The sequence below is a fragment of the Amphiprion ocellaris genome, chromosome 3 (genome assembly GCF_022539595.1).
Source record: "Amphiprion ocellaris isolate individual 3 ecotype Okinawa chromosome 3, ASM2253959v1, whole genome shotgun sequence".
Taxonomy (NCBI): Eukaryota; Metazoa; Chordata; class Actinopteri; family Pomacentridae; genus Amphiprion; species Amphiprion ocellaris.
Window position 1 is genome coordinate 6,297,966 of NC_072768.1, and position 21,027 is coordinate 6,318,992.

At 39.8% G+C, this 21,027-nt stretch overlaps 2 protein-coding genes across 10 annotated transcripts in view; one reads left to right on the forward strand and one right to left on the reverse strand.

Moving 5' to 3' along the window:
- Positions 1–20,758, reverse strand: part of phrf1 (PHD and ring finger domains 1) — an 82,529-nt gene extending 61,771 nt beyond the window's left edge. For 4 of the 9 annotated variants that reach the window (XR_008600831.1, XR_008600826.1, XM_055008484.1 and 1 more), the window contains exons 1-18: positions 20,653–20,758; positions 19,773–19,919; positions 19,507–19,641; positions 18,957–19,153; positions 18,748–18,831; positions 18,490–18,623; positions 18,290–18,381; positions 17,429–17,607; positions 16,971–17,103; positions 16,679–16,803; positions 16,362–16,555; positions 15,763–15,885; positions 14,947–15,107; positions 12,262–14,179; positions 10,928–12,138; positions 10,630–10,706; positions 9,896–10,048; positions 9,599–9,730 (exon numbers count right to left, since the gene is read on the reverse strand). Coding sequence is in view for 7 of the 9 variants with exons in the window: in XM_055008484.1 (XP_054864459.1) it covers positions 9,599–9,730; positions 9,896–10,048; positions 10,630–10,706; positions 10,928–12,138; positions 12,262–14,179; positions 14,947–15,107; positions 15,763–15,885; positions 16,362–16,555; positions 16,679–16,803; positions 16,971–17,103; positions 17,429–17,607; positions 18,290–18,381; positions 18,490–18,623; positions 18,748–18,831; positions 18,957–19,153; positions 19,507–19,641; positions 19,773–19,860 (5,136 nt within the window). In the remaining 2 variants the exon portion in view is untranslated. Of the gene's footprint in view, positions 1–7,136; positions 9,478–9,598; positions 9,731–9,895; positions 10,049–10,629; positions 10,707–10,927; positions 12,139–12,261; positions 14,180–14,946; positions 15,108–15,762; positions 15,886–16,361; positions 16,556–16,678; positions 16,804–16,970; positions 17,104–17,428; positions 17,608–18,289; positions 18,382–18,489; positions 18,624–18,747; positions 18,832–18,956; positions 19,154–19,506; positions 19,642–19,772; positions 19,920–20,652 lie in introns of those variants that run through there. The other 5 variants (XM_023293518.3, XM_035940610.2, XM_055008480.1 and 2 more) reach the window with 5 other exon arrangements.
- On the forward strand, positions 167–6,257 carry irf7 (interferon regulatory factor 7). Its single transcript, XM_023293523.3, has 10 exons — positions 167–302; positions 616–769; positions 1,911–2,079; positions 2,172–2,269; positions 2,396–2,447; positions 2,567–2,683; positions 2,797–2,999; positions 5,019–5,220; positions 5,328–5,443; positions 5,559–6,257. Exons 1-10 carry the CDS (start codon positions 229–231, stop codon positions 5,748–5,750), a joined length of 1,377 nt encoding a protein of 458 aa, XP_023149291.2. The 5' UTR covers positions 167–228; the 3' UTR covers positions 5,751–6,257.
- Positions 20,759–21,027: the final 269 nt, after the last annotated feature.

Below are 21,027 nucleotides of genomic sequence, written 5' to 3' on the forward strand. Positions count from 1 at the left end.
ACTCCTCCAACAACACTCCTCCTGCATCCGGCCTGCAGGGTGAGGGTGTCTTGGATTTATCAGCTGTGAGCAGCACAACCACCCCTTTAATGCTGCGTGTCAGCATGCCAGGTCTTCCTTGACAGTGAATCAAGCTCACCCTGCTGTGTCACAAGCAGCTGCGCCCTCCCACTGAGGAGGAGGAATCAAAATCTCACATGATGTCAGTGTGCGGTGAGGCTTTTATAAATGCAGCCAGAGTGCACTGAGAGACCAGATCAGCTACACTGCCGAGAGTCAAACCAACACTGTGAGATGCAGAGGTAGGAAGAAACACATCCTGTTCTTGTTTTTCTACTCTGTGCATATTGAATAGATCATTGCAATGCTACTTTATTTTGTCAGGAGTGTATTGTGACTAAGAACTTAGCTAGTTTTCTACAATGCACTGAAAAAGTCCACTAAAGTGTGCATGTTGACGATTCCATTTCTGTGTGCTCACTGCTCTGTAGCTTTCACCAGGTTTTTTTTTTTTGTGTTTACATGTGGTTAAGCTGCTTGTCTCCATTTCCCCTGTCTCGTCCTGCGAAGCGTTTCATTAAAGACCAGCCCTGATCTGTCTGTGTTTCCCTGCAGCCCTCCCAAGCCTCAGTTTGCCAGATGGCTCATAGAGCAAGTGGGGACGGGCCAATACACAGGCCTGTGCTTTGTGGGTCAGAACAAGTTCAGGGTGCCGTGGAAGCACAATTCCAGAAAGGACTGCAATGATGAGGACAGCAAAATATTCCGGGTGAGTTAAATGGCCAAGTGAACTTGTCACTGTAGCACCAGTGTGGTGAGATACAGTGTTGATGGCTTTGTTGACCTTTGTATTGAAATCCTAGTTATTAATTTACAAAAGGTAAAGGGACAATTAAGTATGTGCTACAAATACCCTAACAGGAATGGCACAACGGGGTCATTCCTTAATTTCCTTATTGCCTGACTGCTGATGTTCTGCAGGTGCCAGGTGGTGTTTGAGGCAATTATAGCATTCCAATTCTAGCAGTGGCATTTCCACTTTCCTGTTGCAATACCACACTGAAAACAGAACAAAGAAGACATACTAAAATAAATGTCCAGATAGTTTTTTTCAGCTGAAATAGCAACAGAGAAATGTAGTAATTTTCTCCCATGAAAGTATTTTGTTTTTGAACATATGAAGACTTGAACAGTGCATCCACATAATTCATTTATGATGCAATTTGTTTTTGTCAAATAATATTAGTTCTAAGTTTGTGAGTGACAGTAGTAAAGAAATTCCCACTTAAGGGTCAGCAGATCGTCAACATTTTTGCAGCCTATTACATTTTATACTGTAGTACTTGTTATGTACATGGATTGCAAAGTGTGCTACAAATGATGAATGTAAACCCTAAGCAGTTTCTGGACATGTTTTGCACATTTTTAGTCACTGTTGGCTCATTTTTCACTAGAATATAAAGTCCAGCAACCTCTATGGAAAAAGCACAACCATAAGCAGAAATAGAGAGGACTCAGAAATGTCTTTTGCAGTTCTGATGCAATAACAATGTGGAGAATAGCACACTGACCTATTTTTTTCAAATGAGACATATTGAATAAATAGTAAAAAAAATCACAATTTTAAGCTTAGATGTGGTGAATTTTCCAGAAAGAATGACACACTACACATCAGTGTGTCATTCTGCCGAATTGCTGGTGGATTTGTGGGTTCAGGTGGTAAAAGTCTGTAAAGTATGAGGAACTTCTGATATTTGGAGCACTTAGTGAAGCAAAAAGCTATAATTCCATTTAAAATTAGGACAAATCTGCAACTTACAAAATGCAATTACTCATCTGTACTGAAGTTTCGTTTTGGGTTAATACAGTAACTGTCTTTATGTTCAAACTTGTGTGCATTTGCCTCACAGGCCTGGGCAGTAGCGAGTGGAAAAATTAATGAGTTCCCCACTGAAAAGGCCAGGTGGAAAACCAACTTCCGTTGTGCTCTGAACAACCTTTCACGCTTCAAGATGGTTCAAGATAATTCCAAGAATTCTGACGACCCTCATAAAATCTATGAGATCATCAACACTGAGTGTAAGATACTTGTCACTTACTGCAGGCCTTCCAGTTTAGACCCATTTTGAAATTAAATGCAAGACAATGTTGCTCTGCTTCTTCATCTGCAGATAACTATGAAGATCTGCCAACACAGAACTCTCAGGAGGATTCTGACATGATTCCAGATATCTTCGCTCCAGCAGAGTACTTCCCCTCAGGAAATGAGGTGCAGCATTGCCTACACTGCACTTTCACTTCTGTTAATTGGTTTAATATGACAAAGTTTGTTTCTGTGATGTTTGCTTCCCTTCAATACTTGTTTAATGCTGAAATGCTTTTTTTCTCCAAACAGTGCAATTTTCTGAACAATTTCAAGGCCTTGGATCTCGACAGCCAACCAGCAGGTAAAATTTGCATAGAAACTTTGTAGTCATAGAATATGATCCTCTTTATTTGTTTATAGTTCTATGTGGTCCATTAAAAAGGTCAAGGGTAATTCAATCTGACTTTTATTGCAAAACAGAGGAGCAACCGTGGGCAGAGAACTACGTCCCGCATGTTCCAGTTGTCCTTGAAAACTACCCAGCTGCAGCTGAGAACCACCCACAGCTTTTGCCAGAGCAGCCGACCTACTACGAGAGTATGTTCAGGCAAATTAGCTTTCCTCAAATGGGATGCTCCATTACGAAAATACTTGCAAATGATTATCCGGGAGGAAGGGATCTTTTACAGATTGTTTAACTCTTTTTACAGTAAACCCTGCCCCAGTCATCAGTTCACCCCCGCAGCCGAGCATTTACGACCTGGAGATCTCAATCCACTACAGGAAAAGAGAAATGCTTAAGATGACGTTGAGCACCGCCCGGCTCCAACTCCACTACCACCATGAGGCCCCAGAGTTCAACGCCCATCAGATCTGTTTCCCCTCCACTGAGGGTCTGCTGGACCACAAACAGGTACATCAGTACAACAGCTGTGCATATGATGAGGTTTAAAGACAAAAAAAAACTTTGTGAAACGCTGACAAACTTTCAACAAAGCATCTCTGAACGGTTTGTCTCACTTGCTTTGGCCAGTTTTGCTCAACTCAGTGTGTTTCCTGCAGGTAACCATTTGATTGACATTCAGTTAGAAAAAGCACCAACAACAAAACAAAAGCAAAAGACAGAATACTGATACTTTCCATAGGTGAGGGATATAGGCAAGTCTAAAGCAGTTTTTAACAAATGCTTATATCATCATGTGATGTGTCACTATGAGCACTTTAGCTGTCAAGGAAGGCCGTGAAAACTTTACAATTTGTTCCTCCACAAAGAACTTCTGTAAGCAGGAATTCACAGGTTTTGTTACTGCAAAAGAATCTTTCAAAACTTAACAAGTGGATAAAATGGAATATGTAGAATTACAAAGGTCACAGTTATAGTTAACTGTATCCTGCAATAATGTCCTTTGGGAGATGTATATGGGTGGGTGTGTTGGTTGGTGGTGTAAGACCGGAAGGGTGCTCCCATTGTGCCACCTCCTTGTAAACAAATAAATCACCTACTGATTACAGCAAGGTTTTATTTGCACCCATGAGATTTCTTCTATCAGCTCTGTGTAGTGCTATAATGCCAATGAAAGTTGTAAAATCTATATCAACAACAGGAGGCCTAGCTGCTCCTTTAAACTGTCTCAATGACATTAACTGTCGGATGGCTCAGAACCTTCTTCAGACAAATCTAAATCTGAAGTATTACTTTTTAACCCTCCAAACGTACACAGCAGTCTCACCGCTAATAACCTCGGTCCATTATCCACCAACACAAAGTTCGTTGCCAGAAATCTCTGCGTTTTACTTGCCCAGACCTCAGTTTTACTCCCCACATCAAAAAAGTTATCCAATCTTGCTGCCTCCAAATCAGAACAATCTCCAGGATTAAGTCGAAGCTCAAAAACCCAGACCTGGACAAACGTGTCCAACCACTCCTGTTCTCTTGTATTCATTATTGTAACTCCCTCCTTTCTGGCATTCCTGACAAGCTCATCTGTTGCCTCCAACGTGTCCAAAACACAACAGCGCGGCTTCTTACCGGTTTTAACAGATGACATCACATCACACCCATCCTGGCTTCCCTCCCTGTTCGTTTTAGAGTTGATTTTAAGATTTTACTGATCATTTCTAAAGTTTGCCATGGTCTCATCCCAAGCTACATTTATGATCTGTTGACCCCGTATGAGCCTGCTCACAGCCTTAGATCCTCAGGTGGATCCTTCTGGCCGTTCCAAAGTCGAGGCTTAAATCTAAAGGTGACCAAGCTTTCTCCATCAGGACCTTGACTTTGGAACGACCTGTCAGAGGAGATGAGGCTTGTAGACTCAGTAACTTCTTTTAAATCACTTCTGAAAACCCAATTTTACAGATCTGCTTTTATGTGAGGTTTAATTTTATCTTTAATTAGTTTTAGTGTTTTATTCTGTATTATGTCCTGTTTATTTTCAATGCTCTCCCTTGTTTTGTTTTACATTTAGCTGCCTGGTTCTTTGGTGTGATGTCGTCTAATTCTTTAATTCTCTTTGATTTTTAATTAATTTCCAACTTTAACCCTCCATCTTATTCTTTAATTTTTAAACTGCCTAGTTCCTTTGTTTATTATGATTGCTAGTCTAGCTTATTATTCAATTTACTTATATTTTTTACTATTTATTTTAATTGACTGCTCTGACTTGTCTCCTATATCTTGTTTGTCTGTGTTGCATGTTTTAACTGTCAAAGCACTTTGTGAACATTGTTCTTCAGGGTGCTATATAAACAAAGTTATTATTATCAATATTATTAACATGCAGTAACAATGCAATGAATATCAGACTATTTGCTGGAGGATTTCTCACAAATTTTATACACAATACTCTGCTGTACATGCTGTGTGTGACAAAGCTCATTTCACGTGAGTTCTTCTAATCACATCCTTTTTTTTTTTTTTTTTAAACACCAGATTGATTACACTAACCGCATACTGAACAGCATCCAGAGAGGTTTGCTCCTGGAAGTACGAGACACTGGTATCTATGCCTGGAGGCAGGACAGATGCCATGTGTTTGCAAGCAACAGCGACCCTAGCAAGGCTCATCCAAACCCAACAAAGCTGCCCCAAAACACCATGGTGGAGCTGCTCAGCTTTGAGAAGTATGCAAACGGTAGGTGTGGATCTCTGGTTCATCAATGCATATAAAACTATCATTTGTAACTGCTACTTTTTTGAAGTTTACACTGAAACAAATGGTTCCATCTCTATCCATTTCAGAGCTTCGAGAGTTTAAGGAGAACCATGGTGGCTCTCCAAACTACACCATCAACATGTGCTTTGGAGAGAAGTTCCCTGATGGAAAACCGTTGGAGAAGAAGCTTATTACAGTGAAGGTACTGCTCAGTCCTGCCTTTTCTATGCTTCATCTTAAAAGATATGTGCAATATAAGTTGAGGCTGTTCTGCAGTTCTAAAGTTTAGGAAAATCTTGCTCTTGTCACTCCTGCAGGTGGTTCCTTTAATCTGCCGACACTTTCACGAGATGGCCCAGATGGAGGGGGCTTCATCTCTTCATAGCGCCAACATCAGCCTACAGATCTCACACAACAGCTTCATGGATCTCATCAACTCTTTATTTACTCTGCCCACGGGCGTAGAGCCACTGCAGGCTGTGGAAACCTCATTCCTTGATCAAATGTAAAATATTACAACTACTTACAGGGTGTACTACATCCTGCTCTACTCCAAAACTGCAAAAAAAAAAAAAAAGACAATCCAGTGATCTGCTGAAGTTATTACTGTAGTTAAAGTAAATCTATGTAACTCCATCCTGGTGTTTTTCATCATCTCCTTTTCAGTCATAAAACTGACAATTCTATCACTACATAGGTGCAAATGAGCTCCTCTACTATCAAACTATCAAACAATTATTGTGAATGTCAAATTATCTTATAATATAAATGTATGGTTCAGTTCATATTATCTACATGTACTTTAAAAAAAAAATCATGTGTAACATGATAAATCCGTTCTAACATGTTAAGTTTTGGCTTATTGATCACGTATTTGTATATAGTTATTTTACTTTTTATTTTTAATGTGTCATACAGTCACAGGCTATATGTGCGTTGTAATTATTGTTTTACACTTTTTTCTACTCTGCAGGTCGTCTTGCACTTTTAATACTGAATAAACATAACTGGCATTACCCAGAGGACTGTCTTCATTCATTACCACTGTGTTAAAATGCATTAAATCATTAATGCTGGTAAGTTTTATACAGAGATCTCATAATAGTTAATTTTTTTGGTATAATCTACAATGAGCGATGGATACAACAGTGTGAAAATATTCCAATAAAGGTCCTACTTAAACATAACAGAAATACAAAAGTAACAGCAGCAAAATATAGTTAAAAACACAAGACATTGTTAGATTATTAATACTGAGGTATCAGCATATAAGAAACATTTTCCCGTTTGTAGCTGATGGAGGTGGAGTATTTTGCTACTGGGTTCTGATACACAAATCTGTTCTCAGTTTTAGGAGTTTTTCTCTAGTATTTGATTTTTTATGAGATATTGGATAATACCATGTTGGAGGTTTAGGGGGAAAAATACTGGAAAAAAATGATTTCATCTTTAATTATCCATCATGTAAAATCTTCATTTTACAAGTAAATAAAGTTGCCAAATAAAGGTAGTACAGTAGATATAGAAATAGAATACTGTCCTCTGAAATTTAGGGGAGTGAAAGTGGAAAGTCGCATAAAATGTGAATACTTAAAAGTGCAGATATCTAAAAATAGTATAATAGTATAGAGTAAATTTACTCATTCACTTACCACAACTGGTTTAAAGCCAAATGACAACATTAAGGTTCATGAATTTCTCCATGCCGTCTCCCACTGATGCTCCATTATCCTAACCAAAAAGAAACGTATACAAAGATCTGCAGCACCAACCATGCATAAATTCTCATATGTTCAGATGTTACCACTTCAAGGTCCATGTATTTAGAACAGAAATATGAAAAAACAGGACAGAATGTGAACGAGTATGTAAATTAAACGGAGACAAACCCCGACTTATTCTCAGTGATTTATTGTTTGTGTTCCCTCTTCGAAACACCTGGCCTGTTTGATCAAGTAAATACAGAAAAAAACACATTCACATACATTCAGATAACATGAGCACCTATTTTTCAGATTCTTCTTCCATTCCAAGTCCTTGGCTTTACAAAGCCCAATTTAACATGAATGACAAAGTACAAGGCAAGTCCAACCGTCAAGCTAATCCTTCTTTAACGTGGGCAAACAAAGCCGCTCAGACAAAAAAATGGAGCAGGAATTGGTTTTTCAATATTTTTGTTAGAGAAAGCAATATAGAGTAGTAAAGACTATAATTAAGAGTAAAGTTTCAGTGAAAGACACAATGTCAACGCAGTTATATCACGGTTGTAATTACTACAGAAGGTTCCTTCGCTGTTCTGAACTAAAGGCATGTGTTTACTCCCATTATACCTACTCTGTAGAATGTTGTGGCTTGTGACATGCACACTAATGCTGGAAGTCAGTTTTAATGAAGAAAACATGTAGTTTGATTAATTTTTCAATCAATATGTGAGTATTACAAACAGGTTTGAGAAACTGTGGAAGAAAGGGAAATGAGAGAGAGGCCAACAGCTGTGAGAAAATGGTTTGATCAATAATTAGGACCTGTCAGCACACTCAGTGCTCGGAGTGAAGCAGTTTGTGGCTGAGAAACGAATCACAGTACTTGACTACACTCCCTAAATATCTAGCATCATGCCGCTTTTTTCCTCTCCCTAAAATCGAGTCTGCACATAAGGGAACCTGTTTCAAGTGTGTTCCAGAAGTGAAAACAAAAAGCAAATGGAAAACAAACAGAGAGAGAGTAGCAGCAGAGTTTTCTTCATTAAAAATGAATGGCATTAATCTAATTATTTACCAACCACACCTCACATATAGCCTAAAATCTGATCTCACTAAATCATAAAATGATGCCAGTAAAGTTAGCGTAATATTAACAAAAATTTAATACAAAAAGGAAAACATAACTTTGTAGTTAAAATACTGAACATGACACAACCAGGCTGGACAGTGACAAAATCTGGACAGCAATTTTGCAAGACAATGGGGGCTGAAACTCTGCCTTTGATATTGGAAGTTTATAGTTTAATCCCTCCAAAGTAAAACCTATATTACCTCTGTGGAATTGTAGTCTCCTCCCTTTAAAAACAGGGAACCCAAACAAATTTAGTCTCACCTATTCAAGGAAATGGTGCTTCTTTTTCTTTTTTTAAACCGTGTTATTGTAAATTTTACTCTTCTGGCACAAAAACAAAATACTTCACTCTAAAACCTGCTTTCCTACATTTCTGTCATAGGTTGAAAAAAAATAATGCTGACATTAATTTTTTAAGAACAAAACAAGTGACTTCAGAAAATAGGCTGAATTTACCTGGAGTGTATTGGACTAGATTTAGTTCTTTATACACGGATGTTAGCGATGTGGAAGACAAAAAAACACAAGCTTTTAAATACAAAACATAAATCAATCAACTCTAAACTACAAACCATTTATGCCAGTCATTCGCAACAGGCAGCACAGATGAAAGGAACTTAAAGGTGGACATGATATATCAAATCTATATTATTTACAACCAATCTAAAATTGTTTCATTACGGATAGATTTTCTACAAAAATTGCATAACAGTGTCTTTCCTTAATGTGGCAAAATTTCTCAATATGCATACTCTGCATACTTTTACCACTTCTTAACTGACAAGATGAGTTTTGCCACTGATAAATACCCCTTCCCTCCCACTAAAGAAAAAAATAATAGAAAACTCAAAGCCCACACCACACTGCATCCTCCCTGTTATTTGCTCGTAGAGAAAGCTACCTGATTGAGTTTTGTCTCTTTAAGGCATAGCCTCAAAGTCTCTCATTACGGTTCTGAGCTGTACTGCACAAAAAGTGACAGTCCACGCAAAAGACACCAATAGGTGCAGTTCAAGTCATCAGTGGAGTAAGTTTGTCCTCAAAATGTTATTAAGATAGAAAGTTTGACATGATAGAAAATGTTCCATCTTGAAACTGTGAGCAAATCTTAGTTTACCATTTACACTGGATATATGAGATCATGCCCAGTGGTAGGACAGAAAGTAAAACACAGAATAGCATATGAACAACGGTTTAATGTGGGTGTGTCTGTCCTCGCCTGTAGTTCCTGCCCCCTCATGGACTGTCAGAGATTTGCATTGGCTCAGTCTGTACCTCCTGCACCTTCCCTGAATCCTCTCCTTTTTTATGTTTCCTAGCATGTTTGTATTTGTCCACGTATGCCTTAACCAGATTTCCCACTTTCACCGGGTTGATTTCCCCACTCTTGCTGTGGCACACCTGGTGACCAGGAACACAAGATTAATTACATTCAGTGAACTGATGACCTGAGACGATAAGAAATGCCTTAGTCACTCCTCCTGAGAAAATAAAAAACCTTACCAGTTTCAGTTTTACTTACCTTCTGGACAGCTTTACGTAGAATCTCCTTGTATTCATCCTTGTTGATGTCTCTCCTCTGATAGAAAGGCTTGATAGCTAGCTTTACCTCCTCAATAGCTCGCTCCTGCATATGCAGCTTTTTTAAATACTGCTGACAGAAGAAAAGCATCAACTATGTCAAGATTTGAATTTCACACACAGTAACTGCAAAACAGAAGGCAGGAGTTAAAATTAAATATTCATTTGAAACTAAAGTGTGGTATCACACACTCCACACACTAAATTTGAAGCTAAAACATTTAAATGCTGTAATCACCTTGTCTTTCCTCGATAAATCCCCTTCCTCGCCCTCTCCTTGCCCAGTGGATGATAACTCCCCAGGATGCACGCCATCAGATTTAGAGGACGTACTGAGCGAAACAACAGCAGCAACCTTCTTGGGGGCGTCACAGACGGCTCCAGTGATGTCCTGTGAAAGTCGAGGAAGCTTACACATCAATCAACAATTCGAAACCAAAAGCTAGTCCATTCATTATTGCAAAAGACAAAGAAAAATATTGAAGCTCTGAAGTAATTTAGGCATTGTGCAATCATGGTTGTACATTTACAATGAATTAAAAATTTACAATGATCCATAATTAAACTACATTTGGAAATATGACACTATTTGTGGTCAAATACATTAATAACAGCATTTGCTTGTGTGTAGTGAATATAAAGTGTGCAGTGTGCATAATGTGCATATTACATATCATAGATGCATATAATGATATATAGACAAGTAGGTCCAAACCACTAGTGTTAGGATCTTTAAAGTCTCCAATGATATGATGACTTACCATAGAATTAGTGACTACATTTACTGTGAAGACAAAGTCTCACTTTCGTTTAGCCTGAAAATGCCTCAGTATCAGTTTTAGTTTCTACCACGTGACTTTCCTCTGACTTGCTCATTCTGGATCAACACTGCCACCCTGTTGACAATACTGACATTACAATGCTTGATGCATTTGTAAGAAAAACGTGCTGTGCCAAGTAGCTCAATCCTACCTGACTGGATGTCTGGACTGCTAAAGATGGTCTGCGAATCCCCTCTTGCTTCAGCTTCAACTTATACAGCGCCACCTCTGTGTCAGAAAAAAAAAAAACACATTTTGTTAAGATTCAGATGTAAAAGACATTTTTGAGCTCTGCTCATACAAAAAAAATCAATGTGTGTGAAGAAACAATCTCATATCAGTTTCAATAAATCACTTCTTTACATTAACCACATTTGTTAGCAGAATCTACTGATAGAATGTGAACAGGGAACAAAGCCAATGTGAAACAATCTAGTGCCAACACTCACTGCTTGCAGATTTTTCTGGTTGAGGTCCCTCAGGCTCCTGTATATTCCACGTGACCCGCTTCACTTGAGTCTTGGATTTCGCTCCCACTAAAGTCAATACAGGCTCTGCCTCATTCTTCCCCTCCATTTCTTCTTTCTCCTGTTTAACAGCTGCTTCACTCCCCTCTGTGTCCTCAGACTTCACATAATCCAGGTTGTCCAGCATCACATCAACATTAAAGTCATCATCAGAGTCCGAGGGTTGCTGAACTTCTTGTTTTACAGGGACAGCCAACTCTACAGTGTTTTGTTGTTTGACAAAGTCAACTGACACTGGACGAGACTGTGAGACTGTGTCCTGGAGGCTGTCTGCTTTAACAGGTGTGGTCATTGTAGAAGATGAGTTGACAGGGAGTAAGCTGCATAACTCTGGGGAACTTGGCTCTGATTTAGTTACAGATATTTCACAAGCCTCAATCTTAATGGAGGCCTTGATTCTGTCATCTATGTTTTTGTTTACTGTCAAACAAGGGGTGTCTGTTTCTTCTTTCTTAATTGGTTTGTCAATAGGACAATCTTCAAACATATCGAGAGATAGTTGCTTTTCTTTCTTAATTTCTTTTGCAGCCTTAATTGGTTTTGTCAGTTCTGTAGATGTGGCCTGGCTGTCTGATCCAAGGTCTTTGCTTTCTTTTTTGACTTTAGAAGCAAAGGAACGGGAGGGAAGCTCCTGCTTATTCACCTTATCTACTTTTCCATCTTGGATGGAGCTTTGAGTAATAGCCTTCTCTTTTTTCTTGTCCTGTAACCGCTTTGTGTCTTTGGAGGATGAAACACATGACCCTGAAGTTTTCTGTGCAGTTTTGGATGACACTTCTTCTTTCCTTCTCTCTCTTGAGTTGGATCTAGACCTGTGTCTCCTTTTATCTTTAGAACGTGATCCCACTTTGTCCCGGGAGGAGACTGAGGGATGCTGTGGTCTGGTGTGATCTTTCCTCCTTTCTCTGGATCTGGACCGGGATTTTGATGGTCCATGCTTACAGTCCTTTGATCTAGATCTGGACCTAGAACGTGACTTTGAATGGGATTTTGAGCGAGAGCGACCACGTCTCTTGTCCTTTGAGACTCGTCTTCTCTCGTGGTCTCTTTCTCTGTCATCATACCTCTCCTTGCTTCTTCGTTTCTGTTTCCTCCTCCTTGAATGCTCCCTGCTGCTAGAGCTAGAACCAGACCTGAAATGACAAACAAAACCCTTCGCTGAAAAAAAAGATGAAGTGGTTCAGGAAAGGTCAAAGTCAAAGACATGGTCATCACATACTCAGTATACAGAACATTCAACCAATTGTTACGTTCACCTGGATCGTCTCCTCCTTGTCTCATCTTTGGATCGTGATCGGGATCGCCGTCTCTTTCTGCGAGATCTATCGGGGGAATTGGGCTGAGAGCTGTCAGAGACTGAACGACCCCTTCTCCTCTCTCTAGATCGTGACCGCCTGGAACTCCTTTCTTTGTCCTTTTCTTTCTGCCTGTCTCCCTGACCTGAGACATGATGATCATCTCTTCTGCCACGGTCTGTTTCTGAACTGCTGGAGTGTTGCTCCTTCAAATCTTTGGAAGTCTTCTTCTTATGGCCCAAATCTCTTAATGGTGACTTGGAACAGGACGGGGATTCTGATTTTGTTTCTTCTTTTTGTTTCTTCTTGGTGGTAGCAGAACTGGATGCTCTGGATGAATCATCCTTATAGTTAGTTACAGCACAGTGTCCATTCTCCTCCTCTTGAGGCTCTCTTTCAGTCTTTAAATGCTCCAGACTCTGATGTGCAGTAGATGTGGCATCTGTGGTCTGTGAATTCAAATAACTCTTTGACTTGTCACCACATCCTTCTAATTCATCTGCATCATCTAACCCTGGTTCTTTTTTAACTTTAGTGTTAAGCAATAGTGTCTGTTTCTCTGTCTTTATGTCTTTTAATCTTGATTCTCTTTCAGCCTTCACACTGAGCTCTGAGCCCCTGACCTCTTGTGATATGGTTTCCTGAGCTCTCCTTGGTTCTTCCTGTGACACCTCAGTCTCCTGTGTTTCAGTTTTTACCTGTACCAGGTCCTGTTGAGTTTGCACTAAGCCCTCTTTCTTTCCTAAACTAGAGGACTTCCTCTCATTGGTGACTTGTCGAGAGCTGCTATCTAAGCTTGTGCTCTCGGCTTCATCGCCTGAGCTGCTTGAATCAGACAGAGTGGGATTAAAGGGATCGTACATATTATTTTCCTGCTCCTTACCGACCGGCGTACGTGATGCCAGCAGCATTTGTTTATCTCTGTGCAACTGTCTCTTTCTTGCTTCATCTTCCTTTTTTCTCCAGTTTTCCTGCATAGTGTTTCCACTAGCAGGGGATGATGCAATGTTTAGCCGCCTTGAATGCCAGGAGTTTCCACTGGAGTTAATACGGAAGCTCACTGTTGATGAAGACGAGGAAGATGAGGAATATCGAGACTGGCTGGCAAGAGAGCCAGTGGAAGAGGAAGAAGAAGCGAAAGAGTTGGAGAAGGCAGATGACGAGCTTGCTCCATCAGACCTATGCCTCTGGGTCTGACCGTCAGATTGGCCCTTTTGCTGGTCTACACTTTGCTGCCTTCCTTTGTCCCCAGCAAGGCTGTTCATGCTTGTTTCAGGCATGCCGTAACCATTGCTACCAATGACAGAATGGCTGCTACTTCCCCTACTGCTACTATCTCTATTACTACCACTTTGACTAGTACCACCAGTTGTGACACTGCAACCCTCCCTTTTTATTTTTGGTATCCTAGGAAGCACAGACACACCTACCCACATGGGCTTTGTAGGTGCTTTTTTAGGTTGGGATTGTGATGGAGCCATTCCCTTGCTCTTAGAACTGGAGTCTGGGGAAGGGTGGACGGAAGAGGAGGTGGCTTCCCTGCGGGCTTCAACTCCATTGATTCCCCAGGGACTAGGAGTGGTGGTGGGTCTGCTTGGACGAGACGGATGCAAGCTTGGATGTCCTCTGGGTGGCAAATCAGAATGAGGAGGTGGTGGAGTGTGGTTGGCTGAGGAGGCCATAAAGGGGGGTAAGTGAGACGAACTCTGTGATAAAGGTCTGTTCATAGAGCTACAGGAGGATCCTGGCAGATCTCCATTATGGTGGAGAGGAAGAGAAGTGTCTCCTTGGTTAGGTGACATCCCCGGGTGGTGGAGGGTGCTGGTATCTCCTGAGCTACTGTTTTTGCTGCAACCTGGCATTAATGTGGATGGCATCACTGTAACAGAAATAAATGTATCAACACGAAGCATAGATAGAGCAGTGGAGTATTACAGCACTTTAGTTTGCTTCCTCAGAAAAAAAAAAAATCTTAAGGGCAGTTTAGATAGTTATCTAAATGCAAGATTCAACCATATGGCCGATATCCTGTAACACATTACTATGACGGTATTTATTTTAATAGTAATTACTAATGATAATGACTAGTGACATTTAATTAGAACAGCAATCACACTATCTCCATTCTGATGTTTGTGGTTGTTGTACATGCCTTAATAACCATTATTCAGGTTGTAAAATAAATTGAAAACAAATGCAAGATTAAAAATTACAGTTTGTATATGGAATATGTACTAAATCAAAATAAATAATACATTTTCTCGTGATGCCATCAGAGTCGGCACACATAGACACAGTATACTGCTCAAAGTAGCTATTTAGAGCAACACTTCATGGTGTTGGGGAAACCAAGAAATAGGAATTGATGATAGCAACAGACTCAGTGACTCACATTCAGCTGTGAATAATTCATTGCCCATGTGGGAGAACACAAGAAGCACTGCTGGACTCTTGTATTGCAAAATTGAAGACAGTTTAAAGCTTCATATTCACTAGTTGCAGTTTTTGGGCTTAATGTAAATTATTCTATTAAAACAGTAACGATTAATTTTCAAACTAAGCTAAGACAAAGTCGCATCTCAAATCATACCTACAACATATCTAAATATCACTTTTAAGACTGTTTTTTATAAATGTGCCACTCACACTTACTTGGCTTTGTAGCTTTAAGCGAACCGTCTCGATTAATGACGACATCAGAGCTGTCCATCAAGAGCATGCTTTGTCCTGATAGGATGCTGCCCAGCAGATCAGGCACAGGAGTTGCCTCCACAACATCCGCTGAACGGGGGACATCCAAACCCCTCCTGGTAGAACACAGCAAACTTTTATTGAGATTTCTTTACAACAGTGGTTCCATCTTTTTTAAGTGTTGTTTTTCTGTTTTGGAATTTGTTTTTCTCTGTTTAGTTATGTTAGATTTCAGTATGGTGTTTATTTTGTTTTTCAACATTTCTTTTCTGTCACTTAAATAATATTCAATTACTTTGTTTTGATTCTCATATTGACCTTTTTTTTTGCGTTGGGGGTGAGACGGTGAAGATTGGAAATAACTGCTGTTTTCACTTTGGGTAACAAAAAAAATACATTCTTCACTTTTTATTTTTTCTTCAGTTAGCTGTGTCTACATTAGCTGATTTTAAGGAATTATGGGACTAGGCCAATAAAAAACCCTGCATTCTTCAACTACGCTGCAGTAAATTTTGACAATGTTTGACAATTTTAAGACAGGTTTTGCACAGCAATTAATTTGTTCTGTATCAGCTGTACTGCTAAGGTTGATTTCTGTATGTGTGTGTTCATTCATGCATATGCAGTGACATAACAGCAGACACAAAAAGATACCTTCATGGATTGATGAGCAAAGTCAAAGCGCATGTTAACACAATGAGCTATAAATCTATGCTGGAACACAATCAGTTTGATTTTAGAAAATGTTCTCTGTGAGCAAAAAGGTGTTACCTGGAAAGGCTTGCAGTGACTGGCCGAGCCACAGGCTGGTGAGAGCGAAGAGCAGAGCGAGAGATCCCTCGTCTCTTGGCCTCCAACAGTGATGTGACGTGGGCCTGCTGCTCATCCTCTTCACTGGTCAAGTCAATACCATAAGTCATAACAATAATGCACTGCTTAATAATTAATACTGAAAATTCTCAGTGACATAACGCATTGAAACATATATGAACACTACCCACACAGGCTATAAATAAAATAAATCTTAACTAGCTCATGTTATGTATATTTTATGTTCGGTTCATTTGAAACTGAAGTCACCAAACTGTATAATTTCATGTTTTCAAAAATGTTTCAGTAAAAAGATTTAAAATATAATGGCTTAAAACGACAATCACTTCACGGTTACCATGATAAGGCTCTTTAACTATTTAAATATTCGCAACATACAACAGACATACGTACACAATGTATTTGCAACATACATCTGTACTGTGTGACATCAAAGCACAATACACATTGGGTTAAGGGAAGTTCAGTAGATGGATATGTCAAATAAATGAATAGTTTAGGAGCATTTTGCACAATCAGATGATCAAAAGTCTTCTTACCGATCCACAAAAGGATCCAGGTCAAACGGATCTCCATAGATAGAGAGAGATGCAGCTCCTATGTCAGCGCGCATGTTGCTTAGCGTGTGCTCTGACGGCCGGTATACTGTTGGAAGTGAAGAGCTCTTCTTGTCTTTTACAATTCCAAGATTATTAGCAATGCGGCTTCGAGCAGTGAGTTTCTTTTTCAACATCTAGTAGAGAAACATGGACATAGAGTTCAAATAGAGAGAACCATGTTATATAAATACAAGCGAAAACAGCTTTACGTCGTAGAAATTCAGTGTTAAACACAGTGATCACAACAATTTACTCACCATTTTTTTCTTGGATTTAGTCCTCCTTACTTTCCGTTTCCTCCTTTTGACTCCTGTGGTTGCCGCTTTACCTTTCTTACCACTGGCAGAAGAAGTCTTCTTACTCCTCACCTTTCTGCGCTTTCCTGTTTAATCAAACATAAAAGCCACCCCTCATCACTAACATCACTGTTTAGCACTAAGGGCAATCTCTTACTTCCTTTGTTAAACTAGATCTGCTTATGTGTGTGTTTGCATGTATGCAAACCTCCTTTGGAATTTCGAATGCACTTGTATTTGTGTCTTTACTTACCAGTCTTGCGTCTGCGGCTTGATGGGATACGAGGTGCGAAGTCTCGTATATACACAGATGTGTTGAGTCCAGCCACCACAGCATTAATTGTTTCATCCAGCCAAGTAGACTGCATTAGATATGTGGGAGCCAACTATTATGAAAAAAGTACACATTACTCCACTGGTTTGCGTTTGTATAAACTATTGTAGTGCAAACACAACTCCCAAATATGCACTGCTCCTGAACACACACATTTCAGTCACCAGTCAAACAGAACAAACTTGAAAATTCACACCATGCTGTAATTTCTGAGGTCAGTAGTAACTTAAGTCTATAACGTTATTAGAATATCTAGTCTGCACATCAAACTTTGTTGAGTATAAAGACACTGATCTGCCAAATCCAAAATTGCACATATAATGTGGAAACGAGTTAGAAAAATAAGCCAGACAGAAGCATCACGGCTCATGCCAAACCTGCGATGTGCGTGCCTGTGTGATGCGATGTCGGTTGACATTAGCTCGAACCCTCTCACTCTGCTGGGTACGGGCGATGGCTCTGGTGGGACCTGCACCACGCGGCTGTGATCGACTTGTGGCAGGACGGGCAGTAGAGGGCAGGCTGTCTGTGTCATTAAGTTCTTCAGCTGAACCTCCTAAGGCAAAAAGATTGAGGCGTCTGACTTGTGGGAGGATGCTTAAGACTGCTAGCGAAGCTAAGATTCTTAACCATGGCCACTTTTGAAACACTGATTTACGTATACAGGGAGTCCTCGGTTTATGACGTCCTCAACCTATGGCGTTTCGCCGATACGTCAGAACTGGTTAAGGGCTGGTTCTCGGTTTACAACGTATAACGTTTTGTCGTTACTGGTTACGTGGAACTAGTTGGTGAGCGGAGCGGATGAATATGATGTCACATGGCGCTATAAGACGGCTTTGTTTAAATTTGCCTGTTGTATGTCACCTTGGATTGCGCTACATTTACTAACTTTTTGCCCTTTATTATGGCTTTATTCTAGCCATCTCCGTGGAAGTGTGATATCATGATGCATGTAACGGCTTTGTTTACATTTTCATCGGAGTTCTGACTTAAGGCGAAAATCGAATTATGTCGATCCTCAGGAACGGAACACCGACATAAGTCGAGGACCTCCTCTATATATTGTTTTCATTTGAATAATATTTTTAGAATCTATTTTCGTTTAAAGACAGATAAATGCTTAAACAATACACTGATCACAAGATTGAACATTTATTTGCAGTCGGTACTGTTTCATCTTGTTTCCAGTAAAGGAAGAAGTTCAAAGTAAAATTGCCAACAACTTAAAGTCTTACTTGAGTTACGGTTGTTGGCTTCACACTCAGGGCAGAACCATTCTTCTACAGGAACAGAGTCAAGCGGAGGCGTGAGGCATTCCATATGATACCTACAAAACAAAAACGCTTTACTGACAAGTTGTAAGCTGAAAAAAGTGTAAAAACTGACTTTCAACACACTAACACAGGTATATTTAGCGCAGTAATATCCATCTCACCCTGCATCACAGCCATCACAGAGCAAGAGGCGGTCCTCCCGGTCACTGCCTCCACACACTTCACAGTTTGTCTGCTCCAGGGTCAAATCTACTGTTTCTTCTTGACCTTCCTTCACAGGCTTCTGGACTGTAATCTGAATAAAGCAATAATCACAAAGCAAACACACATAAGTAATTAATTCACACAGCACAAGTGTATATGGAGTACACTGAATTAAAACTGTTCCACATAAGTTGTGTAAAATTGAACACACTCACCATTTTCTTCACTTTGCCTCCATAACATTTCCTTAGGTATATGCTGTTGAAGGCAATACGGTCTACAGGACACGAGTTTGCATTCTAAATAGAGAAGAAAAAAAAACATACACAGCTGAACAATTCATCTCCCTCTACAACAGATGCTTAAAATACAGAGAAAATACCAACGATCAAAAATATCAGATTCTCTTAAACAGAATGCCTACCTTGGCCCATTCAAGGATGCAGTCGAAACAGAAGTAGTGCTCACAGTTCTCTGGTGTAGCAACAGGCTGACTGTTAAATGAGTTCAGGCAGATGGGACACTTGTCTGAATCCTCATCTGAGCTCATCCCAGCAAACTCTGTAGACGTTCCCCCAAAAGCCCCATTGTTGGGCTTAGCATCTTCCTCCTCTTCTTCATCTAATAAAAGCAGGGAGAAACCAATGCATGTACTTTACAATTACATTAATACAGGATATTGCAATAACACATAAAGTCTGGGGCAAATATTAATCCTTGTTTGACACCACATTCCACAAATGTGGAAGCATGGATATTGATTCCATTGAGTAAAAATGTCATGGATAAGCTGAATCACAGCTGCAAAATTCAAGACTACAACGCACAGCCTCGTTATGTAAAGCTTAATCAGAGAAACAAGAAGCTATGCAAAGAATAATGTGTGATAATGATGAACATGGAGCAGGGCATCCCCATCTCAGGTAATGTAAACAACAATTAGAATACTATGAATTGCACATAGTCACTCCTACCATCCTCCTCTTCATTCTCTTCTCCATCCTCCTCCTCATTCTCCTCATCATCTTCTCCATTTCCTTGATCTTCCTCTTCTTCACCACTGTCAGATTCTCCGTCCTCTGACTCCTCTTCACAGTCGTCTGAGTCATCTAGGACAAAAAAGTAATATTACAATATACATAAAATGCAGTAGTACAGGCAAGTTGGATACTGTACTCTTATGAAAGTAACAGAATTTTATGAATCGGTGTACTCATGAATTTAAAAGCTCAGAGTCTACCTGAAATGACCCATAATGCAGCTCTCTTCCCTTTGCTGTGGGATGTACTGCGGTTGATCAGCTCATCTTGGCTGTCGTCTTCATCCATGACTGACCATCAGAACAACAGCAGAGAAACTTCTCTGACAGCTTTTCTCTGAAATAATACTGACATGACACAGAAGCAGTTGGTTTCGTTATTTTCCCCTAGCTAGATTAAGGGAATATGACCACTGTGTCTGGAAAAACAGTGTAATGTTGGGTACTACTAACATGCAAGCAAGACCAGCTGCTTTTCTGCCTAAGTTTATCAGCAGACACAGAAAACGGTCATCATGCTTGTCTATGGGACACAATTGTAGTGAATTAAAAAAAACAGGTAACGCTTTCTCAATCTCCGCAGGTGACATTTGGCTTTGCGTTTGTTTCGTTTTAACTGACAAAACACTGCTATTTATTTTTAATCTTTGAATACAAACAGTAAATGACTGTCTTACACCAGCTGGCTAATCAACGGCAGCCTGTAGACTATACAGAGGCTACATTTGTAAACAAAGAAGCAAACTCGGGAGCAAACGCCGTTTTCTCTATTACTATTATAAAACATGCAAGCGACGCAAATGCAGATATCCACATTGTAGATTTGTGTTCTGACAGGAGAATGAGACTGTTCTGAAAGGCTGTCGTTACTGAACAAATGACGCTAGCTAGTAAAATTAGCTTCGGTGTAGCGTGTTAGCTAGTCTGAGAATAGCTAAAATTAGCGAACGTCAACTACACGCTGGTTTGAACTCTGTGCTAAAAAACACTCCCCGCGTGTGTGCCCTTCCACGGACTCCCTATTCAACCCCACGCAACTACAGTGTCCAGTTAAAGCATTTAATAGCAAATTCAAACGTACCCTGTTCAGTAGCGTGGGGTATGTTTAGAGTGGTTTGAAGTCTACACGGTTGTTGAGTGACACCACCGGCTGGCTACGGACGGAAATGGCCGAGTGCACTCCGACGAATGTGACTCTTAAAGAGACAGTACACGGGATTATTACTACAGTACTAATGTACAGTGTATGTGTGTATTTTATCTATGAGTGTATCCACTTACACGAAGACACAGTCTGCCATCCAAATATGTCCCATGTTTACTCTGAACTGACACTAGAAACGGATCTATTGGTGTAAAGTCTCGTCATTAAATTTAGAAAAAACATATAATATTAATATAATAATAAAACACAGCTAATACTACAAAAACATTTATATTACTATTTATGTATAAA